Source organism: Macrosteles quadrilineatus, unplaced genomic scaffold, assembly GCF_028750875.1.
Source record: "Macrosteles quadrilineatus isolate MER2022 unplaced genomic scaffold, UCM_ALF_1.0 Scaffold_2__2_contigs__length_208266976, whole genome shotgun sequence".
Taxonomy (NCBI): Eukaryota; Metazoa; Arthropoda; class Insecta; order Hemiptera; family Cicadellidae; genus Macrosteles; species Macrosteles quadrilineatus.
In genome coordinates, this window is record NW_026542595.1 from 131,054,684 (window position 1) to 131,081,268 (window position 26,585).

At 35.5% G+C, this 26,585-nt stretch overlaps 2 protein-coding genes and 1 long non-coding RNA gene across 3 annotated transcripts in view; 1 reads left to right on the plus strand and 2 right to left on the minus strand.

Moving 5' to 3' along the window:
• Positions 1–26,585, minus strand: part of LOC128985428 (uncharacterized) — a 433,133-nt gene that overhangs the window by 327,751 nt on the left and 78,797 nt on the right. The gene's annotated exons all lie outside the window — the stretch shown is intronic.
• Positions 83–19,484, minus strand: LOC128985430 (histone H2A-beta, sperm-like). Its single transcript, XM_054404908.1, has 3 exons — positions 19,323–19,484; positions 3,191–3,389; positions 83–1,061 (listed from the first exon to the last, which is right to left on the minus strand). The coding sequence occupies exons 1-3, from the start codon at positions 19,351–19,353 to the stop codon at positions 872–874; spliced, it is 420 nt and encodes a 139-aa protein (XP_054260883.1). The 5' UTR covers positions 19,354–19,484; the 3' UTR covers positions 83–871.
• LOC128985433 (uncharacterized) lies at positions 20,877–26,237 on the plus strand. Its single transcript, XR_008490020.1, has 3 exons — positions 20,877–22,511; positions 24,124–24,383; positions 26,037–26,237. It is a non-coding gene; the product is annotated as an uncharacterized LOC128985433 (long non-coding RNA).

The following is a 26,585-nucleotide window of genomic DNA, read 5'->3' on the forward strand; positions in this document are numbered from 1 at the left end:
CAGTAACAATTAACAGTAGGAACCAACAAAACCACCAGAAATTTAAATCAAGGAATACAAATCAATGAATCAAACACAAAAATATTAAGAGAACTTTTTTACTGCAGATAAAGATGAACATTTTTTTTAAACTGTGCTACTGCACTAAATATTGTTATTAAAACTATCTCTTTTTACAGGGTGTGGCTTGAGAAATGCATATAAACAAAGTCCTACAAATTACATAACTCTGCTCAAAAATGAACAAACAATGACATCACCTGGTTTAAATTTACAGAACTACAACTTGCAACCATTACCTTTAGCAAACAGATAGGAACTTAAGGACAAAATGGATAATTTTTACAATGGCTAATGATAAATATTAAAAAAAAACCGTGCTACTAAATACTGTTATTACAAAACCTTTCTGTTATGGTTAATGCCTAAATAATACACATTCAAAAACATTGTATATATCTACAAATCATAAATAGCAGCAATTACGTCTAATAGACTGGGGTGGTAATTAATGATGAAACAGACATTTTTTTCTACAGCTAAATATGAACATTTTTTTTAAACGTAGCTACTGAATACTAAGATTAAAAACAATCAATCATAAAACAAGACTTATCTTTTTATACCGTCTATTACTTTTAAACAATGAATTTTAAAAATACTCTTTGTCCCTACAAATTATATAACACAGGTCAAAAGTTGATAATGGCATCACTGTATTCCAGATTACAGAAAAGTAAAACTCGCAACAATTATGTCTAACAAACAAGAAACTCTTATAAATACAAAGTTTTGGCTATTTAAAATCACCTCTTAAACAATAACAAGTAGAGGAGCAAGTCTTTCACATTGTTGCAAAACGCAAGGCACATCAGTACTCCTGAGACAGTGCGTTGCCCATCTTGCCCTTCTCCGCAGGCAATTTGCCCGCAGTTTTCTTGGGCAACAGCGACTGCTGTATGTGGGGCAGAACCCCTCCATCGGGTAGAACTACATGACTCAGAAGTTTGCTGAGTTCTTCATCATTTCTTATGGCAAGCTGAATGTGTCGTGGTAGAATCCTAGGAACAAATTACAGGATGTAAAGTGAACAGTAAGGACTCAATAATTTTGAGGTTTGTTTTTATAATCACTAAATTCTGGTATTAAATTCCCTGGTCATGGACAACTATCATGGTTGGCTTATTACAGTTGTGCAAGTAATACTTTGTGGAAGTAGGTTACACTACAGTAGAACCCCTGATATCCGGCCTTGGTTTTTCCGGTCCTCTGTTTATCCGGCCACTTCCAGGAAGCCAATACAGTATCAAAATGTTTTTCTCAAAGCTTACAGACGTTTAGATGCAAGCACTAGTCTTTGCGACTTGTTTGAGCTAAACTATTTATCTGAACTATTTATCTGTTTGTTTCAAACACATTTTACTGTGTCACTAAACTCAGTTGAACTAGGCCTAACCTCTAAAAAGTTGGGGGTTGGGAAATTAATCTTTGTATTTATTTCACAAAAAGGATAAGAAAGTTGAGTAGAATTGTATTTACTATTAAGGTCCTAAAAATCTTCAAGGCTGATTTAATGTAACTTTTACCTCCATCGTTTAATAGTTTTTGTTACCTGAAATCTTAATTTCAGGTTTTTTTTACAACTTTAGCCTACAAATAATTTTTTTTATTTGTACAAACATGTTAATTCTTCAAAAAATAATCCTAGAATAGACTTAAATGATACTTTTGACAGCATGTTTTGATTAAATATTATTATAGGTATGAATCATTTTCATTTTTGTAGTAGGTTGGTTTATCCGGCCAAATCGCTATCCGGCCAGGGGCTTGGTCCCGTGGTGGCCGGATATGAGGGGTTCTACTGTATTAGTTAAATAACTAACAAAAAAACTCCAGGGCCCTTGGGTAAGAATGTATACTTGCACTGATAGTTTTTGGGGCAAAAATCAAGTGTATTAGGAGTATTAAGCCACGATAAGGGTTCCAAGGCAGTTAACAGCACACAAAATATTCAAAACCCACACATATTCTCATATTTGGTAGTTGCCAATTAATAGTATGGTACTATGGATCTATCATATTTTGGTAGTAAATCTATTATTAACCAATCACCTTTCAAAAACAGTAGTAACCTCATCGTAAGTACTATACTAATAATGCATAGTCTATCATCCTGTTACTGAGTCAAGAGCGACCAATTTACCAATAAAACCAAATAATTTTACCTTTTACTGACAAAATTTAATAGCATGTCTACATTTTCCAGGTAAAACAGTGGTGTGCCGGTGGCAATACCGCCATAATCCAGTATTTATTTACACAGAAGAAATGCCTCAAGATTAATAACATGTAATTTTGATTAGTGATGTGTCAAAACCGAATCTCAAATCTCAAAACCATCAAAACTTAGGAAATGTTTCGGTTTTGAGATTCGATCACCAAGTTTCGAGATTCAAAAGTTTCAAAATTGAAGATTTTGGCAGTTTTATTGTTTAAACTGCTGACATTTTTTTTGTGCCATTGTTATTGTTTTCAATGCTGTTTCCAAACAAGCTGGTAGAAACAGAGCAAATATCACCATTAACAGTAATGAAACAAGTAAAGTTTATTCTGAACTTCAAAAGGTATCTTAAATACTATAACTGGTACAATTCAGTTTCACATCCAATATTTACAAAGATATATTGACCACTAAATGTTCTAATTAATCTAATACCTATTCATGTTTATGTTAGTGTTAGAAGTTTAATATTTTTTTTGTTGGTTGTTTTTGTGTATGAAAAATTATGTTGTATTGGATTTTAAGATTATCAGTCACATTCACATTTTTATGTTATGTCACGGTCAGGAGTCGATCTCTTTCAGTTTTGATTGCATACTTAACATTTTATGATTATGTATATTTTTTTGTAACCTTGACCTTTGTAGCCAGCTAAGTAAAAAAGTTTCGCGTTTAGGTTTTGAGATTCGAGATTCGGGATTTGATTTTTTTTAAGTTTCGGTTTCGGTTTTGAGATTTGAAATTTCTGGTTTTGACCATCACTAATTTTGATAAAGAAAAATATTAATTACAATAATTTAAACTATTTAAAGCTAACAATTAAGATCATTGACCATCTGAAAACACAATGATTGGAATACTAAAGAAAGGAAAAATAGTTATCAAATTCAAGAATCCGTATTAACTTACCTGACTTTTTTATTATCTTTGCTAGCATTCCCAGCAAGTTCCAAGATTTCAGCAGTCAAATATTCTAACACAGCTGCGAGATACACTCCAGACCCTGTTCCGATTCTGTTGGCGTATTGACCTTTCCGGAGGAACCGAAGTACTCTGGAGACCGGAAAGGTGATACCTGCCTTGGACGATGCGGACACTTTCTTCCCCTCTGGACAAGAAAAGAAGTTAATTAAAAAAGTCTGGATTTTAAGAAAAAAGTTAAGTATAAAAGTGACCTGCGGTAAATAGTACGAACAAAGTACCATCAAAAATAGCTGACCATAAATTGTTGTTAACTTCAATAACAGAATCAAGGGAGTATAGTTAGGGCTATGATGCTAATTATTGATATAATGTAAAAAATTAAAATATTTATTTTAGTGTAACAATGTATATTTTGACTGAATATACAGGATTGTGGGGTAAGATTTTGTAGAGTGGAATCAGGTATAGGAATAACTTAGTTCCTACAAGGACACGTGTGGGGTATAATCCAAAATGGATGCAGAATGACCTTTGCAACTGCAGACCAGCAAGAACACAAAACACAATTTTTACTAAAATACTAAGATAGCATCTAGAGAGAAAAATGCAATGAAGTCTCCTCTCAAGAAGGTGTCTGCAGCAATGTCCAACTTGTCTATTTTGCTCACAACATTATAGAATCCATATACAAACTCAATTTGGACCAATCGGGTCGGCACTGAACATTTCAAGAAAAAAGTAGTGGTGATTCAATCGGTCCTCAGGTTATTTTTCGGTTTTCAAGGGTAATTTAAGTTATTCATTATGGTTGGCAAAAACTTTCTTGTCGTTTGTTGTTCCCAATATATCTGTGCTTTACACGCCACCCACCACTCACACCCAAGTAACATTTAACTCGGTTCTCTAACAATTACAAAAATGCACAAAACCCACAGTGTAAACTAGTGATGGGCGATACAGGTCAATGTATCGGAACGTGGTGTATCGATACGTGTATCGTATCGTATCCTCATGTATCGATTTTTATCTGTATCGGATAAAATATCGTATCGTGTTGTTTATTTATAATAATAATAATAATAATAATAATAATAATAATAATAATCTTTATTGTCATTCAGCAACATAAAATTACAATAGACAACGTCAGAAGTCAGGACACAAATGTGACATCATGCTTAAATCTATACATCATCCTATGAAACATTGAACATTTTGTTGCATAAACTGTACATACAGGCCTAAATATTTAAATTTAAAATTCTAAGATTGAATGCTTTACACAAATTTATACAAAACTTAAGTAAATAATGCTTCAAAACTAAACAATTTGTAAATATTCAGGAAATTTATAAAAAGATTTTTGGTCATGCAGGCTGCCTCCTAGTGGCCAATAGTGTTAAGAGTTCAGAGTAATTATTTGTGTTTAAAAAATTGTCTATAGAAAAAAAGGCTTTGCTAATTAGCCATCTTGATAATGTTGATTTGAAAAGGTTTATGTTATCAATTTCTCTAAATGGAATGGGAAGTTTATTAAAAAGTTGTAATTGTAAATATTTATGGCTTTTTGTGAATTTTGAAAGTCTAACTGGTGGGATGTACAGGTTGTTTGATTGTCTAGTTGAGTGGTTATGTATTGAGTGGCATTTAGTAAAATTTGTAATGTTTTGTTTAACAAAGACTAAATTATTAAAAATATAAATACTTGAAAGTGTCATTATATTATCTATACTATTATAAAGAAGAGGTGGTGTCTGTGTGTGTGTTTGTATGAGCTAATCTCAAAAACTACTGAACCTATTGGGCTCAAATTGCACACACATGAAGCTACAGTTCCGAGGATACATATAGAACTATTCCCGCTTCAATATTGTCCTAGGGCTCTGCCCCGTGGGCTTTCAAAAATCGGAGGTGAGAGATTTCAAAGTAAATTTTGATTGATGGTATCCATGACAACAAAGAACAAACCTACAAAGTTTAAAAATGTAAACAAGCAGTACTAACTGTCAAATTAATTTTGATTTCACAATTCCATACAGCTGGTTCAAACATTCATTTAAATACTGCATGAATATTAGAACAGAGAGCGTAAGGATCATATTTAAAATAATGATGTCACTATCCTGAATGTAAACATTATTTAACATTACTTAAATGGAGCTGTCAAACCATACGCTAATGTCACTTTATACTTACATGCCAACCCCGTACAAGGACGGGTACTCTGCTAGTTATTTATAAAGAAAGGTTTGCAGTTGACTTTATTTGGTATATCAAACATGATCCTCAGGGCTTTTCTTTGCCAAGTAAACACCCTGCTGGCCCCACAGCTATTTCCCCAGAGAATATTTCCATATAATAAGTGCGTATGAAATAGACTATGGTAAACAGAAAGAAGTGTGTGATTTGATACACAGTTTTTTAGTTTTCGCAATAAAAAGCAAACTCGTGACAACTTAGATAGGGAGTGTTGCACGACGTCCAAGTGCCACGACGTCCAATCATATTTTTCCAGTGCCACGACGTCCAAAACATAATTTTTGAGTTGTTGCACGACGTCCAAGTGCCACGACGTCCAAAAGTACAGTAACTGCCAAAAATATAGTCTTTCTACAAGCTTTGGACGTCGTGGCACTTGGACGTCGTGAAACAGCGCACTATATAATTGTAAAGACGTATCATTTGCACCACGTCCAAAGCCTCTGCCAGTTGCACGACGTCCAAGTGCCACGACGTCCAATCAATATTTGACTGTTGCACGACGTCCAAGTGGCACGACGTCCAAAGTGCCTGCACACTGTGAACACTGTTTGCCGACCTCAGTGCATACAGTTCGCATTGCAATTATTGAAGGCAACTAGGCCTAGTCAACTGTTTGAAAGTTGTCAACCGCTTCGTCTTTGATTAATGTTTAAATTATTCAATATTCAATGGTTCTAATTGAACTAATTATTGCATTAGCTTAAAATTTTTATATGTAAAATAAATACTATGTCACCGTAAAATGTAATTATGCAGTATTTCTGTTGTTATGATTGCATAATTGATTTCTACAAAATAGAGCTATGTCATAGAAACGAAATAAATAAATGACTACCTACACTATTCACTATATTGTATGATTAATACAATAAATTAATCACTAGCCCAAAAGTAAATATGGTTGGTTTAATGTGAGTAGTGGTAGAATTCTAAGTACTACAGTAGAATAGAATTGTCATACTATATCAATTGGTAGCAAATTTACTCGTAAGATAAAATGTATGCACAGTTTTATAACAGCTGTAAGACTTCCCATTTAAGTACCGGTATCATTGAAATTGTATAACTTCCATTGAACAGAAATGAGATAAGTAGATATTGATACACAGATATATGAATTTTTATACACTTATAATATGACGAATTCAAAAAAGTTTTATCCGTCAAATGTGCTAAATATTATGTAAACTATCAACTTTTTAAGCTATAATGATGTTATTACAATGGTTAAAAATGTTTCCTGTAAAACAGTGGGAATAATTCGTTTTAAAAGAAATCATTCATCATGGATATAGAAAATAATTAAGATTCTATAATCATTGCCCTATCAACCTAGGCCCTTTCCCTGAGTGTTATGAGGTTTATGTTTTGATTTATTTTTGTGTAAACCGTAATATAATCCCCCGGCCACAGCAAATCTGTAGACTGAATTTCCATTTGCCTGATTATATAATTTCACTAAAATATGTTAGAAAATTACCCTTTTTCCATATTTATTTAAATTTTCCCATTTTTCATATTTGTCGGTATGGAACTATTGTGATAGCTTTTTGTTTACAGTGCAAACCATGGATGTATGGATGGATGGATGTTTGAGACAAGCAAACGCGAAAAATACTAAACCGACAAGGTTGAAATTTGGTATGATGATAGATGACATCCCCAATTAACATATTCTTACCTCAAAAATTCTTTCAGTCTCTGCCCCGGTGGCTCTGGCTCTGGACTTTCTCTAGTTAACCTTATGAGTATTCATATTTAAAAAAATTAAAGAATTTTGTCAGCCGTTTCAACTGTACAAGTTGGTTCTATGATATTAAACAGCATTAAAAAGTTGGCTTGCCAAACAGGGTGCAGCACTATTATGTTGTTTGTTTGCATTAATGACCACAGCTAATTTGAACCAACTAGCAAAAAAAAGTTGTGGTACACAATGAGAACTTTACTTTTTCCATGGTCTAGGTGCAAGAACATCAGGACTATGGTAGATGTGTGCTACACAATAGGATACCGTATAAATTAAGAGACCAGTTTTTTTTTTAGATCGTGTCCTCTTCCATAACCGCAATAAGCATTTATACTTATATGTCAACCCCGTACGAAGGACGGGTACTCTGCTAGTAACACAATAATACAAATACAGTATACTAATACAATAATACTGTAGGTTTCCGTAGTCTGTGGCCATAGGTTCATCTGAACTGTCAATCAATTCTGAGAAATTCACAGTTATAAATTCTTACTAGTCTTTTTCTAAGTTCACGTCGCACTCGCAATTAGTTCGCATGTTTTATGTAGGAAAACAGGTATGTTTTAAGTCATAGCATTTGTAGGTTAAGTATAATAATAACAGACATGCTTATCGTAGGTTTGTAGGCATACTTGTTCAAGAATATGCCGTGGTAGGTTTTGTTTATAAATTTTATGTTTTAATTCTTGTCTAATGACGATATTGATTTGTATTAGTGCGAAAATGTTAATTTATTTGTCAAGGGCATGAGCGGCCCTCTAGTCTATGTATGTTACATGAAGCACAACATGAAAAAGAATAAATTAAAGGAAGGTAAAAAACGGATCAGTTGCTGAAGGTCTAAATCTCGGAAGGTCTAATCAGACCTTCGACACACATTTTGCAGTTTGTTTGTACTTGATGCTGAGGATCCCAAGAATCCTGTACAAAATAAAAAAATGTTTCATTCAAACTACAATTTTATTACTTTTCCGAGAACCAGCCTTTATCAGGACTTCCGCTCCCACGCTAGTTGGCAACGTCAACTGTGCTATATGAAAACAATAAATCTTGAGTAAATATACTGTAATGTTGAATTTTGAGGTTGTGGTGTTCCTTCGTAAACACATTCAATTATAATCTAGGAATATGTAAATTTATTGTTATACGTTAACTTTATTGATATTCGATTCGCTACAATACTATTAAACCCATAACATTTTCAATTCATGTGCGTTGTATTTTAGAGTTGGGGAAACAAAAGAACCCTGTGTGCAACTTATTTATATGATACTAGCTGTGTGCCCGTTCTACGCACGGGGATCTTAAAGTAGTCAGTTGAAACCTTCTTATATTAAGAAAAGCAGTTGGTTTGCATATTTTCAGATATGCTGGCAAAACTATAATATATAAACCTTCGCAAATACAGTCTCTGACAGTTTCAAGCCAAAACAAATCTATGAGGCATAGCCCTAAGGCCTATAGTTGAAAGTTACTTCCCACAATGGTTAAAGGCATTTAAAGTACTACCTCAACCTTACCATTTAACACTTTATTCGGGTTGACATTTTCATTATCAAGGTGCTCTTGTCCTTTTCGTGACACTGAGAAATAAGGACATAAATGCGTTACCAACAGACATACACGCAAAAATACAGAACTTAATTAGGGAATTTGCTACGTTTTAAGCATAACAAAGTACATATAAAATTAGAATTTGAAATCTTTGTCAATGTCATCAAATTTTATCATAACAATTTATATTTGCTTGGACCGAAGATGACCCGAAATGCTGTCGAAATGACGGCTTACTTTATAAAATGAAGTGCTATAGACAATTTAGATTGGTAATGGTAATTTAACCTATAATAAAAATTACCAAAATAGGCCACGAACTATTGATACATAAACTACGTAAATCGTAAACAATTCATGATGGTTTGCTAAACAAATGTTTTACTTAAATGCGTTATCATTTTCTTAGCATAAACTAACATTTTGGAATCCAGACAGAAGAAGCAAAACTTATACAGTTAAGACATCAATTAAATTGAATAAGGCTGTAATACCACTGTATAAATAAGGTGCAACACCAACGATAACTAATTTGTAAATTACAGTGATGTGTTGGTACGTAAAAATGATTCTTGCTGCTACCAACGGTTCTAACAAAAATCGCACAAAACTGCATTTTTTAAAGTCCGTAATAGTATTTACTAAGTAGTGAGGCCATATTTTAATGGCTAAAGACACTCTCGCCAATCCATTGAATACATTAAAATGACTTGGATCTAGATAGGTACTCTCGTTTTCCTGGAGAAGATTGCGTAAAATGCCATCTTGAGTGTTACAGAAAGACAGACAGACAGAAATTTAAATGAGACTTGTTTCGGCTTCTTTAATGTATAAAACGTAAAAATAACCTACAAATGAATGATTCTGAGCAATGTACAGACAAAACTCCAATTTTATTTATATAGATTCTCGTTGGTTGCAATTTAATAAGTGGTGTAGCAAAACACAAACACAAAATTTATTGAAATGAAATTAAGTCAATGTTAAGTGAATACTATTAATAAACATATTTGCGACATAAAGACATTTAATTGAAGCCTAAAAAACAGTTCGAAAAAGGCATTCTATTCTTTATTATTTATTCTTTACTCTTTACTAGTAAAAATTAAAATGAGGGTATAAAAAATAGTTTTCAAAGATCATGTTGATCAATGTAAATTCATCTAGTCTTGAAAAAATAAGTATTTAAAAGCTTACTCCAAACATAATGAATTTGATCGGTTGTTAACAAAATGTCATCATTTTTCAAACCATGTAAACCTTATAGTTTTCCAACTGTTGCCTTGTTTATTTTTTCTTTTTATGTTTTTTTTTTTACTTTATGATGTTTCAATTAATGGTTCAAATATTCATAGTATATATATTTCTGAACAAGAACATATACCCATGTATATATAACTAGTAAACGTTCCATAGGCATTTTACACGAGAGAACACTGTTCGGCAAGTAGCCGGTCATCGTAACCGGTCATCATGAAGGAGCTTGGACGTCGTGCAACAGCGCTGAGCTATATTGGACGTCGTGCAACAGTCAAATATTTATTGGACGTCGTGGCACTTGGACGTCGTGCAACTGGCAGCGCCTTTGGACGTCGTGCAACACTCCCGCAAATGTAACTTTTTTACAATTCTATAGTGCGCTGTTTCACGACGTCCAAGTGTCACGACGTCCAAAGCTTGTAGAAAGACTATATTTTTGGCAGTTACTGTACTTTTGGACGTCGTGGCACTTGGACGTCGTGCAACAACTCAAAAATTATGTTTTGGACGTCGTGGCACTGAATAAATATTATTGGACGTCGTGGCACTTGGACGTCGTGCAATGCATCCCTTAGATATTACATTGTTGGTATGTTCTTCCCAAGTTAATTTTTTATCTAAGAAAATACCTAGCAATTTAACAAAATCTGGATTTTCAATTTGGTTTCTACGTAGTGTAAAACATATTTTCTCTGTCTTATCACTATTAATTTCAAGAAAATTACTCTTAAACCAATTATTACCAATATCGATCATGTTATCAATTCCATGGATTGCTGTGTTAAGATTGTCAGAAGGCCAATAATTTACAACAATTTATAATTTTATAATTAACAAACAATTTTATATAACAACAATTTTTTATAACAACAATTTTATAATTTATATAAAAAAATTAAATATCTCAAATAAGCTGCATAGACAAATACTATGTTACTTACAAGCTTGTAAAGAGGGTTATAATAGGTTATTAATAACTTATTATATTTTAAGACCTTCCTTCCTGTGTCTTTTTATTTGTATCAAACATACATACATAACCTCCAAATTCAGGTAAACCCTCAAATTGGAAAACATTTTTTTATTGTTTTCCTAGTTTTTACACAGGGATAATTAATTGGACCAAAAAGTACTAATGATGATGGTGGGTATGCCACTTACACAATAAAAAGTAGTACCTGGGGACCGAGCTTTGCTCGGGGAAAATCATTAGTTCACTCTGAAAGCACCTTAGTAGTGGAGATACATAAATCCATTCCCAAACTCCACACGGCTCGCCTTTACCACCATTTCCTACGTCATGGACCTGTTTCCCTCCATTCCCATTGCATTTAAAGATTGCAGATACCTTAATCTAATCGTCATAAACAGTTCCCACACTCCGGACTACTCGCCTCGACTACTTCCTTCACCACTTCCTACGTCGCGGACCTGTTTCCCTCCCTTTCCATAGAATTTTAGGATTGCCCATACCCTTATCTAATCGTCATAAACAGTTCCCACACTCCGGACAGCTCGCCTTGACTACTTCCTTCACCACTTTCTATGTCGCGGACCTGTTTTCCTTCCTTCCCATATCATTTTAAGATTGCAGATTCCTTAATCTAATCGTCATAAACAGTTCCCACACTCTGGACTACTCGCCTTGACTACTTCCTTCACCACTTCCTACGTCGCGGACCTGTTTTCCTCCCTTCCCATAGCATTTTAGGATTGCAGATACCCTAATCTTATCGTCGTAAACAGTCCCCACAGGGACTGCTCGCCTTTACTACTTCCTTCATCACTTCCTACGTCACGGACCTGTTTCCCTCTATTCCCATAGCATTTTATGATTGCCTTTATTACTTCCTTCACCACTTCCTATGTCGCGGACCTGTTTCCTTCCCTTCCCATAGCATTTTAGAATTGCAAGTACCTTAATCTAATCATCATAAACAGTTCCCACACTCCGGATAGCTCACCTAGACTACTTCCATCACCACTTCCTACGTCGTGGACCTGTTTTCCTCCCTTTCCATAGCATTTTAGGATTGCAAATACCTTAATCTAATCGCCATAAACAGTTCCCTCACTCCGGACAGCTTGTCTTGACTACTTCCTTCACCACTTCCTACGTCGCGGACCTGTTTCCCGTCCCTTCCCATAGCGTTTTAGGATTGCCCATACCTAGTGATGTAAAATACCCGGGTAAATACCCAAAATCCATAAATACCTGGGTATTTTGGGTATTTATGTAATTGATTGAAATTCATTTATATTTACCCCTAAATATGTTATTGTTATCATTACGTGATAAATTAGGATAGTCTATAACACCTTTCACTGTAACTTGAAGCTTTGCTAGTACATTTTATTTAATGATTTAGCACTTTTTTTTAAATAATACATAAAGTTTCTACATAAGCAAGGGGTTTCGTGTTTTAAATTGAGTACAGTCTAGCCTTGATATAACGAACCTCGATATAACGAATTCCTTGATATAACGAACTTTTTTAAATCCCCTAGAACTCTCCATAAGACACAATGTATATTTTACCTCTACATAACGAACAATCCATATCAACGACCTTGATTTAACGAATTTATCATGATTCCGGCTAAAATAAGACACCTCAATATAACAAATTTATCCTTGTCAGAACCTCTACATAGCGAATTTAACCTCTACTTAACGAATTGTCTGCGTCTCTCCCTCGATACAACGAACCCCCCACCACCATTATTGCTTTTGAAAAATCTGTTTCTTCATAAAATGAAATGGAAAGGTGACGTCAACGCTTGCGCTAACATTCGTCTGCTCTGTTTTACACATCCCTATCTGCTGTCGACGTAGCATGCAATGCGCGCTATATGACAACTGAGAACTGATTTTATTGACTGAGGACTGATGACGACGTAATGTGTAGTAAGCTGTGATTGGGTGATAAGTAAATATGGTGAATTGTACAATTTTTGGATGGAGAGAAACCTTAGAAAGAAAAAGAATAGAAGATCAAGGCAAAGAAAAAGAATAGTAACATCGTTATCTTAACACGTTCGCTGCTGAGCGCTAGATGCCGGGACGGCGCCAGTTGCTGAACTAACGCTCGGCCGCTGCGTGACATTGCCACCGATACACTGAATTACAGTAAAAACAACAGTAGTTATACTGGATGGCAATGTTCTGCAATAATACTGGCATTTGATATAGTACTAAGTGATTCTGATGGATAGCAGCACTACCCAGGTTACAGTCGGTAAAGTAGTGTCGCTATCTAGCAGGAAAGAGATAAAACAAAGCCCTGTTCCAAACAACCCTGGTGGTGATTTGGGAAACTATATTTTTTATTGTCAGAAAAGTACGTCCCCACGAGCTGCAAAGAAATATAGAACGCTTGTGACGTGCTGGCTTATCCATAGCAACGTTAAACAACAATGAACGGTGACGTTCTGGAACGTTCTTAGCTCCTGGCGCCGTGGCCCGGCTGACGTTCCGGAACGTCCGTAGCAGCGAACGTGTTAACATACCTTTTACGAGTGTTGTTATTATCTTTAAGTTGGCCATGATTACACACTTTTATAACGACTTAGCCTATCTAATATTTTTATTATTTTAAATATGATTTGTACTAAGTTCATGATTATTACAGTACATTCCCCTATTGTGATTTAAGGCAGTACTGTAGCCTACCGGCCTATCACGAGCATTAGCTTACAAAACCCTCTACCAGTAAGCTGTGATTTTAAACTTACACTTTGTAACCTGTACCAAGGTCAATGACTATAAATGTAAAAAATGTCATGATTGCGCAATATTAAAGACCCCTTCCCTTTAGTATCCCGGATAAACGAGGTTCTACTTTACAATGTAAACACTGTACACTGTCAAGTATTGTAGCCTATGCTACTTTAATTGTGTTTTAATGAGGTCCAACCCCGACCTATAATATAGACTGGTGCTGGTTCTGAACCTCGACTTAGAGAAATTCCTGCAAACCTAACCTCTATATAACGAACCTCATTTTAACGAAATCCTTGGTATAACGAATACTCAGTTCGGTCCCTTCAGATTCGTTATACCGAGGTTGGACTGTAACATCAGTTAAATTTAACTTACTAAATAATAGTTTATTAAAAAAGGCTGTGGCTTTTTCAATTTTTATCATTTTATAAATGTATAGCCAATTAAATAAGATAAACAAATTATTTTAATTTATAAATATCCAGGAATTGTTGAATATTTATGATACAAAATTCTTATTGCATAAATGGCTTGGAAGGCTATAGACAGTCCTAAGGCCTGATTGACATAAGCAGAATGGCAGAATACTAAAAGTAATTAAACTTTTCTGTGTTACCGCTTAGTTGAAAACAATAATATATTTGGATAAACCTACTAAAAAAATGTATCTCCTGTTTTTTGGTCTAACTTAATATAATTTTGAAACATTTATTGTGCTATAGATTCAAATGTTTTGTATCACAAGTTTATGAAATTAGTTTGATACCAACAAAAGATCTAGAAGAACAAAAATATTATTAAATCCTGCCATCCTACAGATTGAATTTTAATTAGCTATTTTCTTAAGTTGTTTACACATAGGCCACTACCGGTACTAGGTTAAATGTTCCTGTCTTTCTAAATAATAATTATTAGGCTACTTCGCAAATTTTTTTTCACTTTCAATACAATAAATTCATCTATCTATTAGGCCCCGTTTATGCACCAAGTGCGGGAGCGGTGCGATAGCGGGCCCGCTCCCTCTGTAAATGAGTCTGTTTATGCACGAAGAGCGATAGCGGTAGCGGTTGGTTAAAGGAGAATGGAAGGGGGACACAGTCTTGCCAACTCAAACTCTGCCAAATAATTAACACAACTATTTGTCCTAAGTGCACGTGCGCATGGATCAAGTTGGCAACCCTGGCTTCAGCCGCTCCCGCTCCCGCAGTGCATAAACAGACCCATTTGACTCAATGTAGTTGAAAACCGCTCTATTCCAAGCAACCGCTGCGATTCCTAACTACACAGCGGGCGAATTAGAAATCGCAGCGGGAGGTCAACCGCTATCGCTATCGCTCTTGGTGCATAAACAGCCCCATTTAACTCAATGGTGTTAGAAATCGCTCCCACTGTCGCTACCGCTACCGCACTTGGTGCATAAACGGGGCCTTATAGAAATTATAAAATCATAAGTAGTCAGGACCAGTGCAACCATGTGATTAGGTTATTTATGCCGATTATGCTTTATGCTCAGACCTGGATATTTATGGCGATTATACACAGAAGTAAAATGATAGTAGTGACCATATGAAATTTTGTTTAACACATTTTATCATCATTTTACTATCCTTAAAGGGTAATAATTGCAAAAAAAACATCTCAATCTTCTCTTACTTTAATAAAATTATAAATACCCAGTTTTTCGGTATTTACCCGGACCTGGGGTAAATACCCGGGTAAAAATCCAATTTATATTTACCTACCCACTGGGTATTTACCCGGCCCACATCACTACCCATACCCTTATCTAATCGTCATAAACACTTCCCACACTCCGGACAGCTCGCCTTGACTACTTCCTCCACCACTTCCGACGTCACGGACCTGTTTCCCTCCCTTCCCATAGCATTTTAGGATTGCAGATAGCCTAATCTAACATAACATAAGACTAATGTTAATAAAATGTGATTTTCAGTTTCATTTTTCTACGTAATTAGATTTTTGTTGGCAGTTCTAACTGCAGTAAACTCGTTTTAAGGCCAGAAATAAACTATTTACAACATTTGAAGAAAATCGTCGGAGCCGTTTTCGAGATCTTTTTTGCAAGCAAGCAAGCATACATACAAGCAAACATTGCTCGTATTAGAGTATAGGATAATATGAACAATGAGGGCCCCCACTTCCATTAATGGTGGCCCTAGTTTTGAGGTTATTTGCAAAACATAGCTGAAAATACATGTTTTATCAGTGTTTTTGAAGATTAGGGTAAATATCAAATTTCCAATAGGCCTACTTCTTTTGAGGGGAGGAAGATGGGAAGACAAATTTCTTACCATTAAAATAAGATTTATATTAATAAATAAACAATACAATATTCGATACGATATTGGCTTTAGGTGTATCGATACACTCCCACGTATCGATACAAAATATCGATATTTTGCGGTCCTTGTATCGATATCTGTATCGATACGCACATCACTAGTGTAAACATTTATATAATTACTACTGAAGTTTAATTGTTTAAAATTTGTCTACATCATGATTTTACTTTTTTAAATCAGTTTATTTCAACAAAAATGAAATGTTAATTCTTTGTGAGTCCTTATAGCCTTAATGTTTACTATTTTGTGTGGTTGTATGTTAACTTAGGCTATTATTTTAATTAGGCTACCTCAGCCCCATTTTTATAGTAGGTAGCAACACAATTAACAAGTAAAGTAGGCACGTTATTTGACTGATTAGTTTGGGGTTGGTATGTAAAAAAATATGACAGTGATTTTTTGAGGCAAGATAACAAAATACAAAAATGTTGCTAAGATAAATGAGTAATAATCCATAACCTAACTTAAGTTAACCTAACTTTTATTTTATTCAAAATGTAGCCTATGGGGGACAGTTAACTACCATGAATGAAACGTTTTTAGGGATGTTTATAAGTATAGCATAGGCCCTATGCTTAAGTGTAAGAGTATTAGAAAGCGGCAGGAAAACCATCTAACTTAGATGGTTCAGCGCTACTGAATCAGCGGTCGCTATTGGCATTGAAATATCTCAGTAAGACGAATCACAAAAGAGCAGTGGTGATTGTTCTGCGTTACCCCGAAAGTGGACGTAGTTTACTGAAACACCCAAACGTAGCAGCACTGCCTGGATCAATAAGTTAACCAGTCTTTGTAATATGGCTCGAATAGAGAAAATCCCCGAAAACGGGACAAAAGCATTGCCAGACGGGATTTTACGGGAATGTTTAGTACCAACATACACCAAAACAAAGCTTGTATTAACTTATTAGCTACAACCTGGCAACAATCACATTGTCGCCAGCCGAGTGCTGGCTCAGACAGATGCAATATTTGGCAAGCAAGGGGTACAGTTTCTTAATTGGGCTACAGTATGCTAATATTGATTGAAACTATCGAATTGAAAAACTGATTAATAATCGATATTTTTAAATAGGTATATCTACCTACGTAATTGATCCATTAAGAAACTGTACCCTTCGCTTGCCAAATATTGCATCTGTCTGAGCCAGCACTCGGCTGGCGACAATGTGATTGTTGCCAGGCTGTAGCTAATAATACAAGCTTTGTTTTGGTGTATGTTGGTACTAAACATTCCCGTAAAATCCCGTCTGGCAATGCTTTTGTCCCGTTTTTGGGGATTTTCTCTATTCGAGCCATATTACAAAGACTGGTTAACTTATTGATCCAGGCAGTGCTGCTACGTTTGGGTGTTTCAGTAAACTACGTCCACTTTCGGGGTAACGCAGAACAATCACCACTGCTCTTTTGTGATTCGTCTTACTGAGATATTTCAATGCCAATAGCGACCGCTGATTCAGTAGCGCTGAACCATCTAAGTTAGATGGTTTTCCTGCCGCTTTCTAATACTCTTACACTTAAGCATAGGGCCTATGCTATACTTATAAACATCCCTAAAAACGTTTCATTCATGATAGTTAACTGTCCCCCATACATTTTGAATAAAAGTTAGGTTAACTTAAGTTAGGTTATGGATTATTAACCCCACTATCAAGAGCATTGCAAACCATTTTTTATAAAAAACAAAATTCTCACATTAATCCCACTAAAAGATCAGAAACACATAATTACAACACCAGGAAAAAAAACGATTTGAATCTACCGCAACACAGACTAGAAAAAACAGCAAAAACCCCAACATATAGAGGGATGAAACTTTACAATTTACTACCACATCGGCTAAAAGCTATTACAAACCCGAAAAAATTTGCTAACCAACTGAAAAACTATCTCCTCGAACGACCCTACTACAGTTTGAATGAATTCCTGGATGACCATACTTTTAAGAGAAGACAATAAAAAACCAAGATAAACTAAGAAGATAAAGAAAAAGATGACGCCTCCCCCAATCTTGATGACTGCGGAGGAGAAGAACAGCAGTAAGCAGTAAGTCTATTGTAAAATAAAGCTATCATAACCTAACCTAACAGGGCTATAAAAATGAATTATAAGATTACTTCGTCACAAAAACCTTTTGTTCTGGTGGCATGGTATTTTGCCCGGCGATTTTTGTAGAAGGCAGCCTGGAAGTGTCGAGCAACAAGTCTAAATTATTTTGTGACTCTGCCTATAATTTTGAAACAATTAAGATACTTTTTGCCAAAGTATTATTAATACACTTAAAGCTGTTTGAATTCTTAAGCCCTCTAAACATTAACGCCACCTAAGTTTAATATACTTATTGTACAGTTACTTAAAACAGTACTGTGTTGGAGTAGAGTACCTAATTCACCAAGTATATTGTTGAACTGTTGAAAACGTTGTCTATAGCAATACTAGGCACATGTTGGCTGACAATACAAATTCAGAATTTTGTAAATTGAAAAACTTCCAATTCAACCATTAGTTAGATATGTATTGTTAAATGACGTTTCCTATTAACTTAAACATTTAATTTTGATTCTCAATCAGCAAGTTTGTTTTTTGTACCTCAAGTTTACCAACTTAAATACTTTATACTCGTTTTATGAGGTAAAGGGAAAATTGTCAGATAAATTGGTAGGGGGAGGGTAGGTTTAAATAGACGACAACATTAATTGGGGGGACTACTCCTTTGGCTTGGGGGGGGGGGGATTGCGCCTCTGGGTTTAGGGGGGATGGGCACCTCTGATTGTAGGGTGAGTTAGGGGACCTAGCCTGGGGTATGAAACATGCTCGAAAAGTTAGGTGTTCCTTAAAATAAGTAAGGCCTAGGACTATTGCTGTGTTGTATGCTGATTGCTAAATTCATTAGTGAATTATCAATGGCGGCATGTCATCATTACTTTGACAAACATTTATAAGCCTGCCAAAACAAGCAGTTTATCAGGTCGAAACAGGCCTCTGGGGTTTGTAAGAACAAGTTCACTAAGTTATTCGACTGAGATTACCTTTAAAAATTTCAATCAATAAACCCATTTAGCCATCATAATCTGTGAGACTAAGCTGAAAAGTAATTTAAGCCTACTACCTATTAGTACGCCTACCAAATTTTACTTGGTCTACAAGCCCACGCTCCGTTACCCAGAAATGGGACTATGCTAGGGCCTAAGTTATTACACTAACCTTTCTTCGCTCCTCTGCCACTTGGTGCCATTATTGGTAAGATAAATTGAGGATTTAAAACTGAGACTTGCGACTTGAGTTAATAAGTTCAAAGAACTAGTGTTGAGAAAATTTATGGCGACGCTGGGCTCGGCTAGCTCAGCTCAAATTTTCACATCACATCACAAGTAGAAGGAGCGAAGGAGGGAAAATATAAAAAAGAGCCAATAGGAATCACTCAAAGTTAACAGAATAATAACTTTGGCGGGAACCACAGTCTTTAGAATGGAGTGATGAATATATGTTTTTAATATTCATTGAATATGTCTTTTCACACATGGGTAGATCCTCTCACAACTTTCACCATGGTAGAAGCTTATACCATGAACTTTCACCATACTTAAATACCCCCACCACAGCAAACCTGCAGACTAAACGAATTTCAATTTGCCTGGCTGGATTTCTACTAAAATATTCCCTAAAAATGTCAGATTTATTTTCTATTTAAATAACATAAATTTTAATACTTTTTAATATTTTTTCATTGAAATGGCGACCATACAAAGTAGATATTTGGTATTTTAAGCCAAGTATGAATGGAGATGAGTGTAGGATGAGTGGCACTATTTTGTAATCTTGTAAAGCTGCGCGCGCACTACGGCGGCACGGCACGGACGGGCGGGCGGCACGGCAATTTTTAAAAGTTAATAACATTTAATGTCATATGAGTGCGCCCACTACGGGGTTACGGCCGGATACGGACGTTTGGCAGCTTCCGCCGTTTGTTAAAAAGTCCGGGAGACAGAACTCCAGGACATTTCCGAGCTGCCGTGACGCCCGTACCGCCCGTACCGACCGGGAGCACTGCACACCGACCGGGCGGGCGGCACGGGACATCCGCCATTCTCAACTGATCTCTGTCAAAGTAGCAGTGTTTCTCGTTGAGAATACCCCTAAACTGTACAACGTGCGACATCCGGAATATTTTAATAACGTCCGGCGTGACAAAATATGGGCAGAAATATGATATATTATGAAACAATCAGGTAAATTTTACACATAATCCTTCTACAAGATCAGGAAACAATGTGTGGAACTCTCCAAAACGTAGTCTTTTCCTGTTTATGTGGTGTATCTAAAATCTTTGCTTGCACCTTCTTGTCACCTCTTCCTCTGCTAAAATTAAACCTACTATCACCACTTTATCTACATCCATCTTTACTCACAATTTTTAGCTCGCAGACTGTCAACTGTCTTAAATTGCGGATGTCCCGTCCCGTCCGTCCGTGCCGTGCCGCCATAGTGCGTGCACCCCCTCTTAAAAATGCCGTCCGTGCCGTACCGCCCGCCCGTGCCTTGTGTTTCTAGTGGGGCCTTGGTGTGAAAGGTGACCGTGTGGTTGTGTTCTGTGTTCTTCTGTGTTGTTGTGATTTGTATTTTTTCTTTTTTTGTGTGGTGGTCGGGGATAGTGCTGGGTTCACAACAGACCAACCGTATGATTCGGTTGTGTGTCGAAGAATATCGAACATGTTGTAAGTCGTATCTGTAATCGCATTGCATCGCATCGCACTCGCACAGGCTAACATTAGGATTGGATTGGAGTGCTGTCGTCGTGTCGTCTGCCGCTCAATTGCAAATGTGAAATAATTGATTGAGGTTACTCAGGTTATGTTTTTATCTATGTTGAGGAATTTCAATAAACTTAGTTTATTTAGTTATTCCCAATTTTAAGTGAGTTTGAAAACGCTTTGCCCTATTAGAGTCAAACTATTAATAGCTTAACTGAATCAGCAAAATAAAAATATCAAATCAATTGCGCAAACTATGATGTCTTTTAGAAAACCAATTTAGGCCTTTTACTTATGGTTTCTGAAGTTCAAATATAAAAAACCAAATATTATTACTCCAGAATTATTATTCTAGGTTCCAATTATTGTTTGGGGAGGAGGGGGATTTATTTACATACAATTCCCCCATTGATAATTATATTAGGATGTAGCCTATTTAAGTTAATACAAATAAAATTAAAAGTATGCTGGTCATTTAAAAGAATGAAACTGACACAATAAGTTAAGATAGGTAAGTCATATAGTATGTTGGAAACAGAGCATATTTTAAGGGATTTCCACTGGGCAACAGAGGCGCCGGACTTACCGGGTGTTTATGTGATACCTGGGGTCGGAGGGTTCCCCCGGAAATTTTTGCTTAGCTTAAATTAAAGTGAAAAGAACACATATTTCTACGCATCTTCTAATGAATTTTTCGATTATACTTATTCGCTTGTAAATAGTCCATATAATCTCACTTAATTATGTACCGGAATCCTAGAATGTCATAACAGGCCAAGGCTCCCTTCACAACCTCTTGGGCCAAAATCATAGCTCAATAGCCTACTCTAAAATATTTACATATTTTTTTTTTTATTCGTATACATTTCAAATGTGAATTATTAAAAAAAATATGCTGGCACCACCCATAGTCACTGGCCGACAAAATCTCAGCACTGTGTCACCCATTTAACATGTTATTTTATATGCCCTGTGTTGGAATGTAAAATAAAATAAGGCCCTAAATAAAAGCTTGCTTCAGCCTGAAACTTAAGTGTGTTGGTTAGGTAAAATTTTAAAATTTAACAAATTTTACCTTCAAATTAACTCATAGAACACATCTTTTTAACAGGCCCTCTGGTGAGTGGTGAAAAAACAGTAACACTTTACTCTTTGCATGCATCTTTACTAATCAAATTCATTCAATACTTACCTACTAGAAATAATTATTTTAATAAGTCTGGTTAAGTTAGTTATTTTTTTCTGTATACAAATGTTACAGCTTTATTTGTTTTAATCTACTTATGGATTGTAGGCTACTGTAACTTAAAATTGACTAAAATACAGCCACAATTTTAACTAGATATGTTGGCATTCATTCTTATAATCCCACCAAGATGCCTTAACCTATTAAGGATAACTTAGACTATCTGGGTGAGGTTTTAATTACCTTAATTACCACTGTGTTGCCGATGACAGATGATTTGGATAGGGGTCCTCCAAACAATTGACCTTTAATGAACGACAAGATATCTTATTGTAATTATGTTTATCTTAATTATGTGAGTGTGAGTCAATTAAGCAAATTTGGTTAGATATTGTATTGAATTTGGATGCAAAGAAACGTAGCCTACAATAAAGGAAATGGGATCCACTTTTACAAGTAAGTTTTAAATAATTACTTACTGTATCAAGAAATGTTGTCGCTAACTTAAGCCGGGTCTTTCCTAGGCGCGGAAGTGGAGAGCGGAGAGAGGAACGCGGAGAGCGGACTCCACTTGTCTTAGGTAATTTAATGTTACTGTTTTCCTAGAAACAGAGCGGAACACCATGTTAATCTCTTTTCCGCTCTCCGCGTTCCTCTCTCCGCTCTCCGCTTCCGCGCCTAGGAAAACCCAGCTTTATGCCTAGACTGGTTAGGGCTTCAGATAACTTCTTACTGTTTAAAATCAGAAGTGCATTTTAATTTGAACTATTAATTAACTGAATAAAATAAATTCTTGTATTTTTATTTTGGTAATCATACCTACTAGCATGCTACTACAGTACTGTAAGCGCACGACTTGTTTGCGAGCCGGGTGCGCGGGGGGAGAGCGGTACCAATCTCCCACCACGCAGCCAAAGTTTCTGTAGCATTGGTCGGACTACGCTTTCTAAAAACATTCGACTAGCGCTGTTCGCGTTGTTTTCCTTTTTTGCGTACATTTTTTAAAAATTTAAATTTGAATTTGACAAATACTAAGGGTTCTATATTATTGTTTTGTTACTGTAGTAGAGTATTTTATTTTGATATAACTATTTTTTTACTTATTTAAATGTACACCAAACGGTAAAATCATATTAGGCCTATATTCCAATTTAATCGTAAAGTTTGACTTTTTAGGTGTAAATTTTTAACGTTTATAGGTGGTATCTTCAGATATAGATATAGATGTATGTAAAAACACATACAGATATATCTATAAACAGAAAACCACAAGGCTTAGTACATAAAATTATGGAAACTTTTGCTTATTTTCATATTATGTACAATAAATAACACCTTAAAATATCGGACAGGTTTTCCGAACACCCTTTAAAACGGTTAATGACTTGCAGTTATTTATTTTATATCCCTAAGTTGATAAAACGAAAGTCGGTCTCTTAATGTCGTACGTAAAGTATTTTATGACATTTTATGATTTTATTATCCTATTTTATGACCAGAAGAGTATTGTATTCTATCGTGTTCTATCAACTGTCAGTTTATTGGACTGTGCTGTTTAGATGAGTAGTGCGGTTGAGTAATTATTGAGTGATTGTTAAGCCGTGGGTTAAAAAAGTGTCAGGCTAGGCTAACATAGATTAATATTATGGCAACCACCCGTAAAAAGGGCAAACCATTCACAGAGAAGCGATGGAAATATTATAAGATCAACAGGTGCCATGTGTTGGTGTTACGCATCCGCTGGGAGTAGAAGCAGTATAGACAACATTTTTAGGGCGACTAGTAGCAGATTGGCCAAGAGCCGGGCAGTGGTGGGGGCCCCTCCTGGCTAAGGAGGCGGTGGAGGGGCCACGCGCAAACAAGTCGTGCGCTTAGAGTAGCCTATACTCGCACCTATACTGACAAGTAGTAGCGTCAGCTCTATTTATCAATCATAGGCCCTTCATAGCTATTATGCTATTATTTACATTTCCAGGTATAGGTGTTGAACTACAATGTATGTGGATTTATGGAAACTAGGCCTAAAGGTTACTGTGAATTAAGTTTAACTATTTTTTAACAATTTCAGATTTCTATTAACTCGCCCAAAGCTGTTGAAATCCTGGGAAAAGGCTGTCAAAAGAAAAAAATCTGAAAGAAACTGTTTAGTATTGATTCTTTGCAGTAAACATTTATCTGATGATGAAGTTTAAGTTAGATAAGACTTGGAGCACTTGTCAAGCTCCTTAAAGATGACGCTGAACTCACCGATTATGTAGGTACAGCAGTTCAGAAAAAAAAAAACACCGCCGTGGACAACTTTTCTATGGATAGCCTGATATTGTTGAGGTAAGATAAGTTATGCTTTTACATCTTAATTATATATTAAGTTAAGGTTTTATCATAATAACATAATGATCATAATAAACCTAACCTAACTCTGCAAAGCGCTGTACAGTGACATTTCAGGGGGTTACAGAAAAACTAAGGCCTAGGTTGTTTGACAGTGACTGACTGACCATTTGAAATGTAATCGTTTGCCAGTGGTCGTGCCCCCGTCTGGTATTACTCCACCAGAGAAGCAGTCCATCTTTAAAATACCGGTACAGTACCTTAAAATGAAAGTCTTCTGTGCCTTAGAAAAATGTTAAGGTTGTTTTCATGTATTATAAGATCGTAGGAATAGGCCTACTTAGTTTTAGGAAAAAATAAGCTGGCATAGCAAAATTTCACAGTCACAGAAATCGGTGTTTATCAGCTAACTTATAACTTATGATAATATTTTGGCCTTAAAACTCAAGCAGACATATAACCCTATCAGAACTACAATACTGTACTACCTACTATAATATTCAGAAATAATTAGGCTGTTGTCCTATTAAAGAATACAATTTAGCCTACAGTGTCAACATTTTCAGGTGCTAAGTGTCTTTATCGTTATTCATGCAATGTTTTAAAGTCCTCAGATTACCCTAAATTTTTCCTTCCGGATCGATATCTGCCATATGAATCTGGTGACAACCTTACTTAACATAGGCCTAACTGCCACAGTGAGAGTAATAGTGACACTAACTTATTACTCTCACTGTGGCAGTTAATAGTGGCTGTAATTTTAATGAAATCCCTGTAAAAAAAAAAAAAAACAATAAATTGTATTAGCTAATTTTGGTTGCACTTCCATATAAGGCCTGTGGCACAGCTACATGGAAGTATTTAGTGTAAAGTAATTTTGTTATCTAACGGGGTAATTCTGAGCAATTACTTGGTCAACCCCAATTTTTTTCATATTTTACTACGGTCATCAGGAGGTTCTCAGAAAGCAAGAAACATATAATTCAAGGCCCGCAAGGCCATCGTACAGGTTGCCGAGCGATAAGAAGGTTCAAAGTCCAAGCGATAACAGTGGCTTGCGGGAGACGCGCGGAAGGCCAGTTGTGACAGTACCGTTATGGCTATGGCTAGTGGTTCCTCCGACAATCCTTTTCTATGTGACGGGTGTGAAAACACGTTACTTACTTATGTTTTTTTTTAGTCTCAAATACATCTCTAAGGCCAATTGTAACAGTACCGTTACGTTAGGTTAGGTTAGGTTAGGTTAATTAATAACCTAACTTAACCTAACCTAACCTAACCTAACTTAACCTTGCGGGGCTTGAATTATATGTTTCTTGCTTTCTGAGAACCTCCTGATGACCGTAGTAAAATATGAAAAAAATTGGGGTTGACCAAGTGATTGCTCAGAATTACCTCTAACGGAACTTTGAAACCTAACTATACCTGATTTAGTATTCTATTATTTTTACTTTTATTACTTTTACCTGGTGTCAGCGCAAGTGTAGCTTTGATTTTTTAATTTTTACAGCTCATTTCAGTAGAAGCGAATTATTATCTCACACTCACAGTTTTGTCTAGTTTGGTTTAATCTTGATTAAAGTAAGGACCACCTCTTACTTTTGTAATCGAGTAATGTTTAAAAAAAAACTAAGGCCTTATTTGTTTCAGACTCCAATTGAACCCATGGAGATTAAGACTCCAAGACAAAGCACAGGGAAAATCAAACGGAAATCAACCAAATCCACCACAGCAAACACACTCAAATTGATAGTTCAGTTTCTCCAATGAAAAAACTCCAAATGTAATGACCTAAGACTTGGACAAAAGAAGAATCACTTTGTTTTTGTGAAATGTTTAAATACACTGTATTTGGACTAATTAATTTTTTTTATTTACTAAACCTCAACTTCCTCATCAATAAAATTTCTATTGTGCCTATTGGGGTTTCAAAATTAGTTAAGTTACTCTTGCAAAATATATTTTGTTTTATTTCACAGTCATTGTTTTTTAATATTTTAATTCTTGTAATTTTGAACTTTAAGTTATTCAAAATACTTAACTGTCCTTCAGCATTGGAATTGTGCAATGTCAATGTTTCACAATAATTATAATTGCCTAATGAAGATCTCAACTTATAGCGAAGACAGTCAAATGGTAACAGTGGTAAAAAAATAACATTTTTTAGGACTCCAACATGGATTTTTACATAGCCTAACT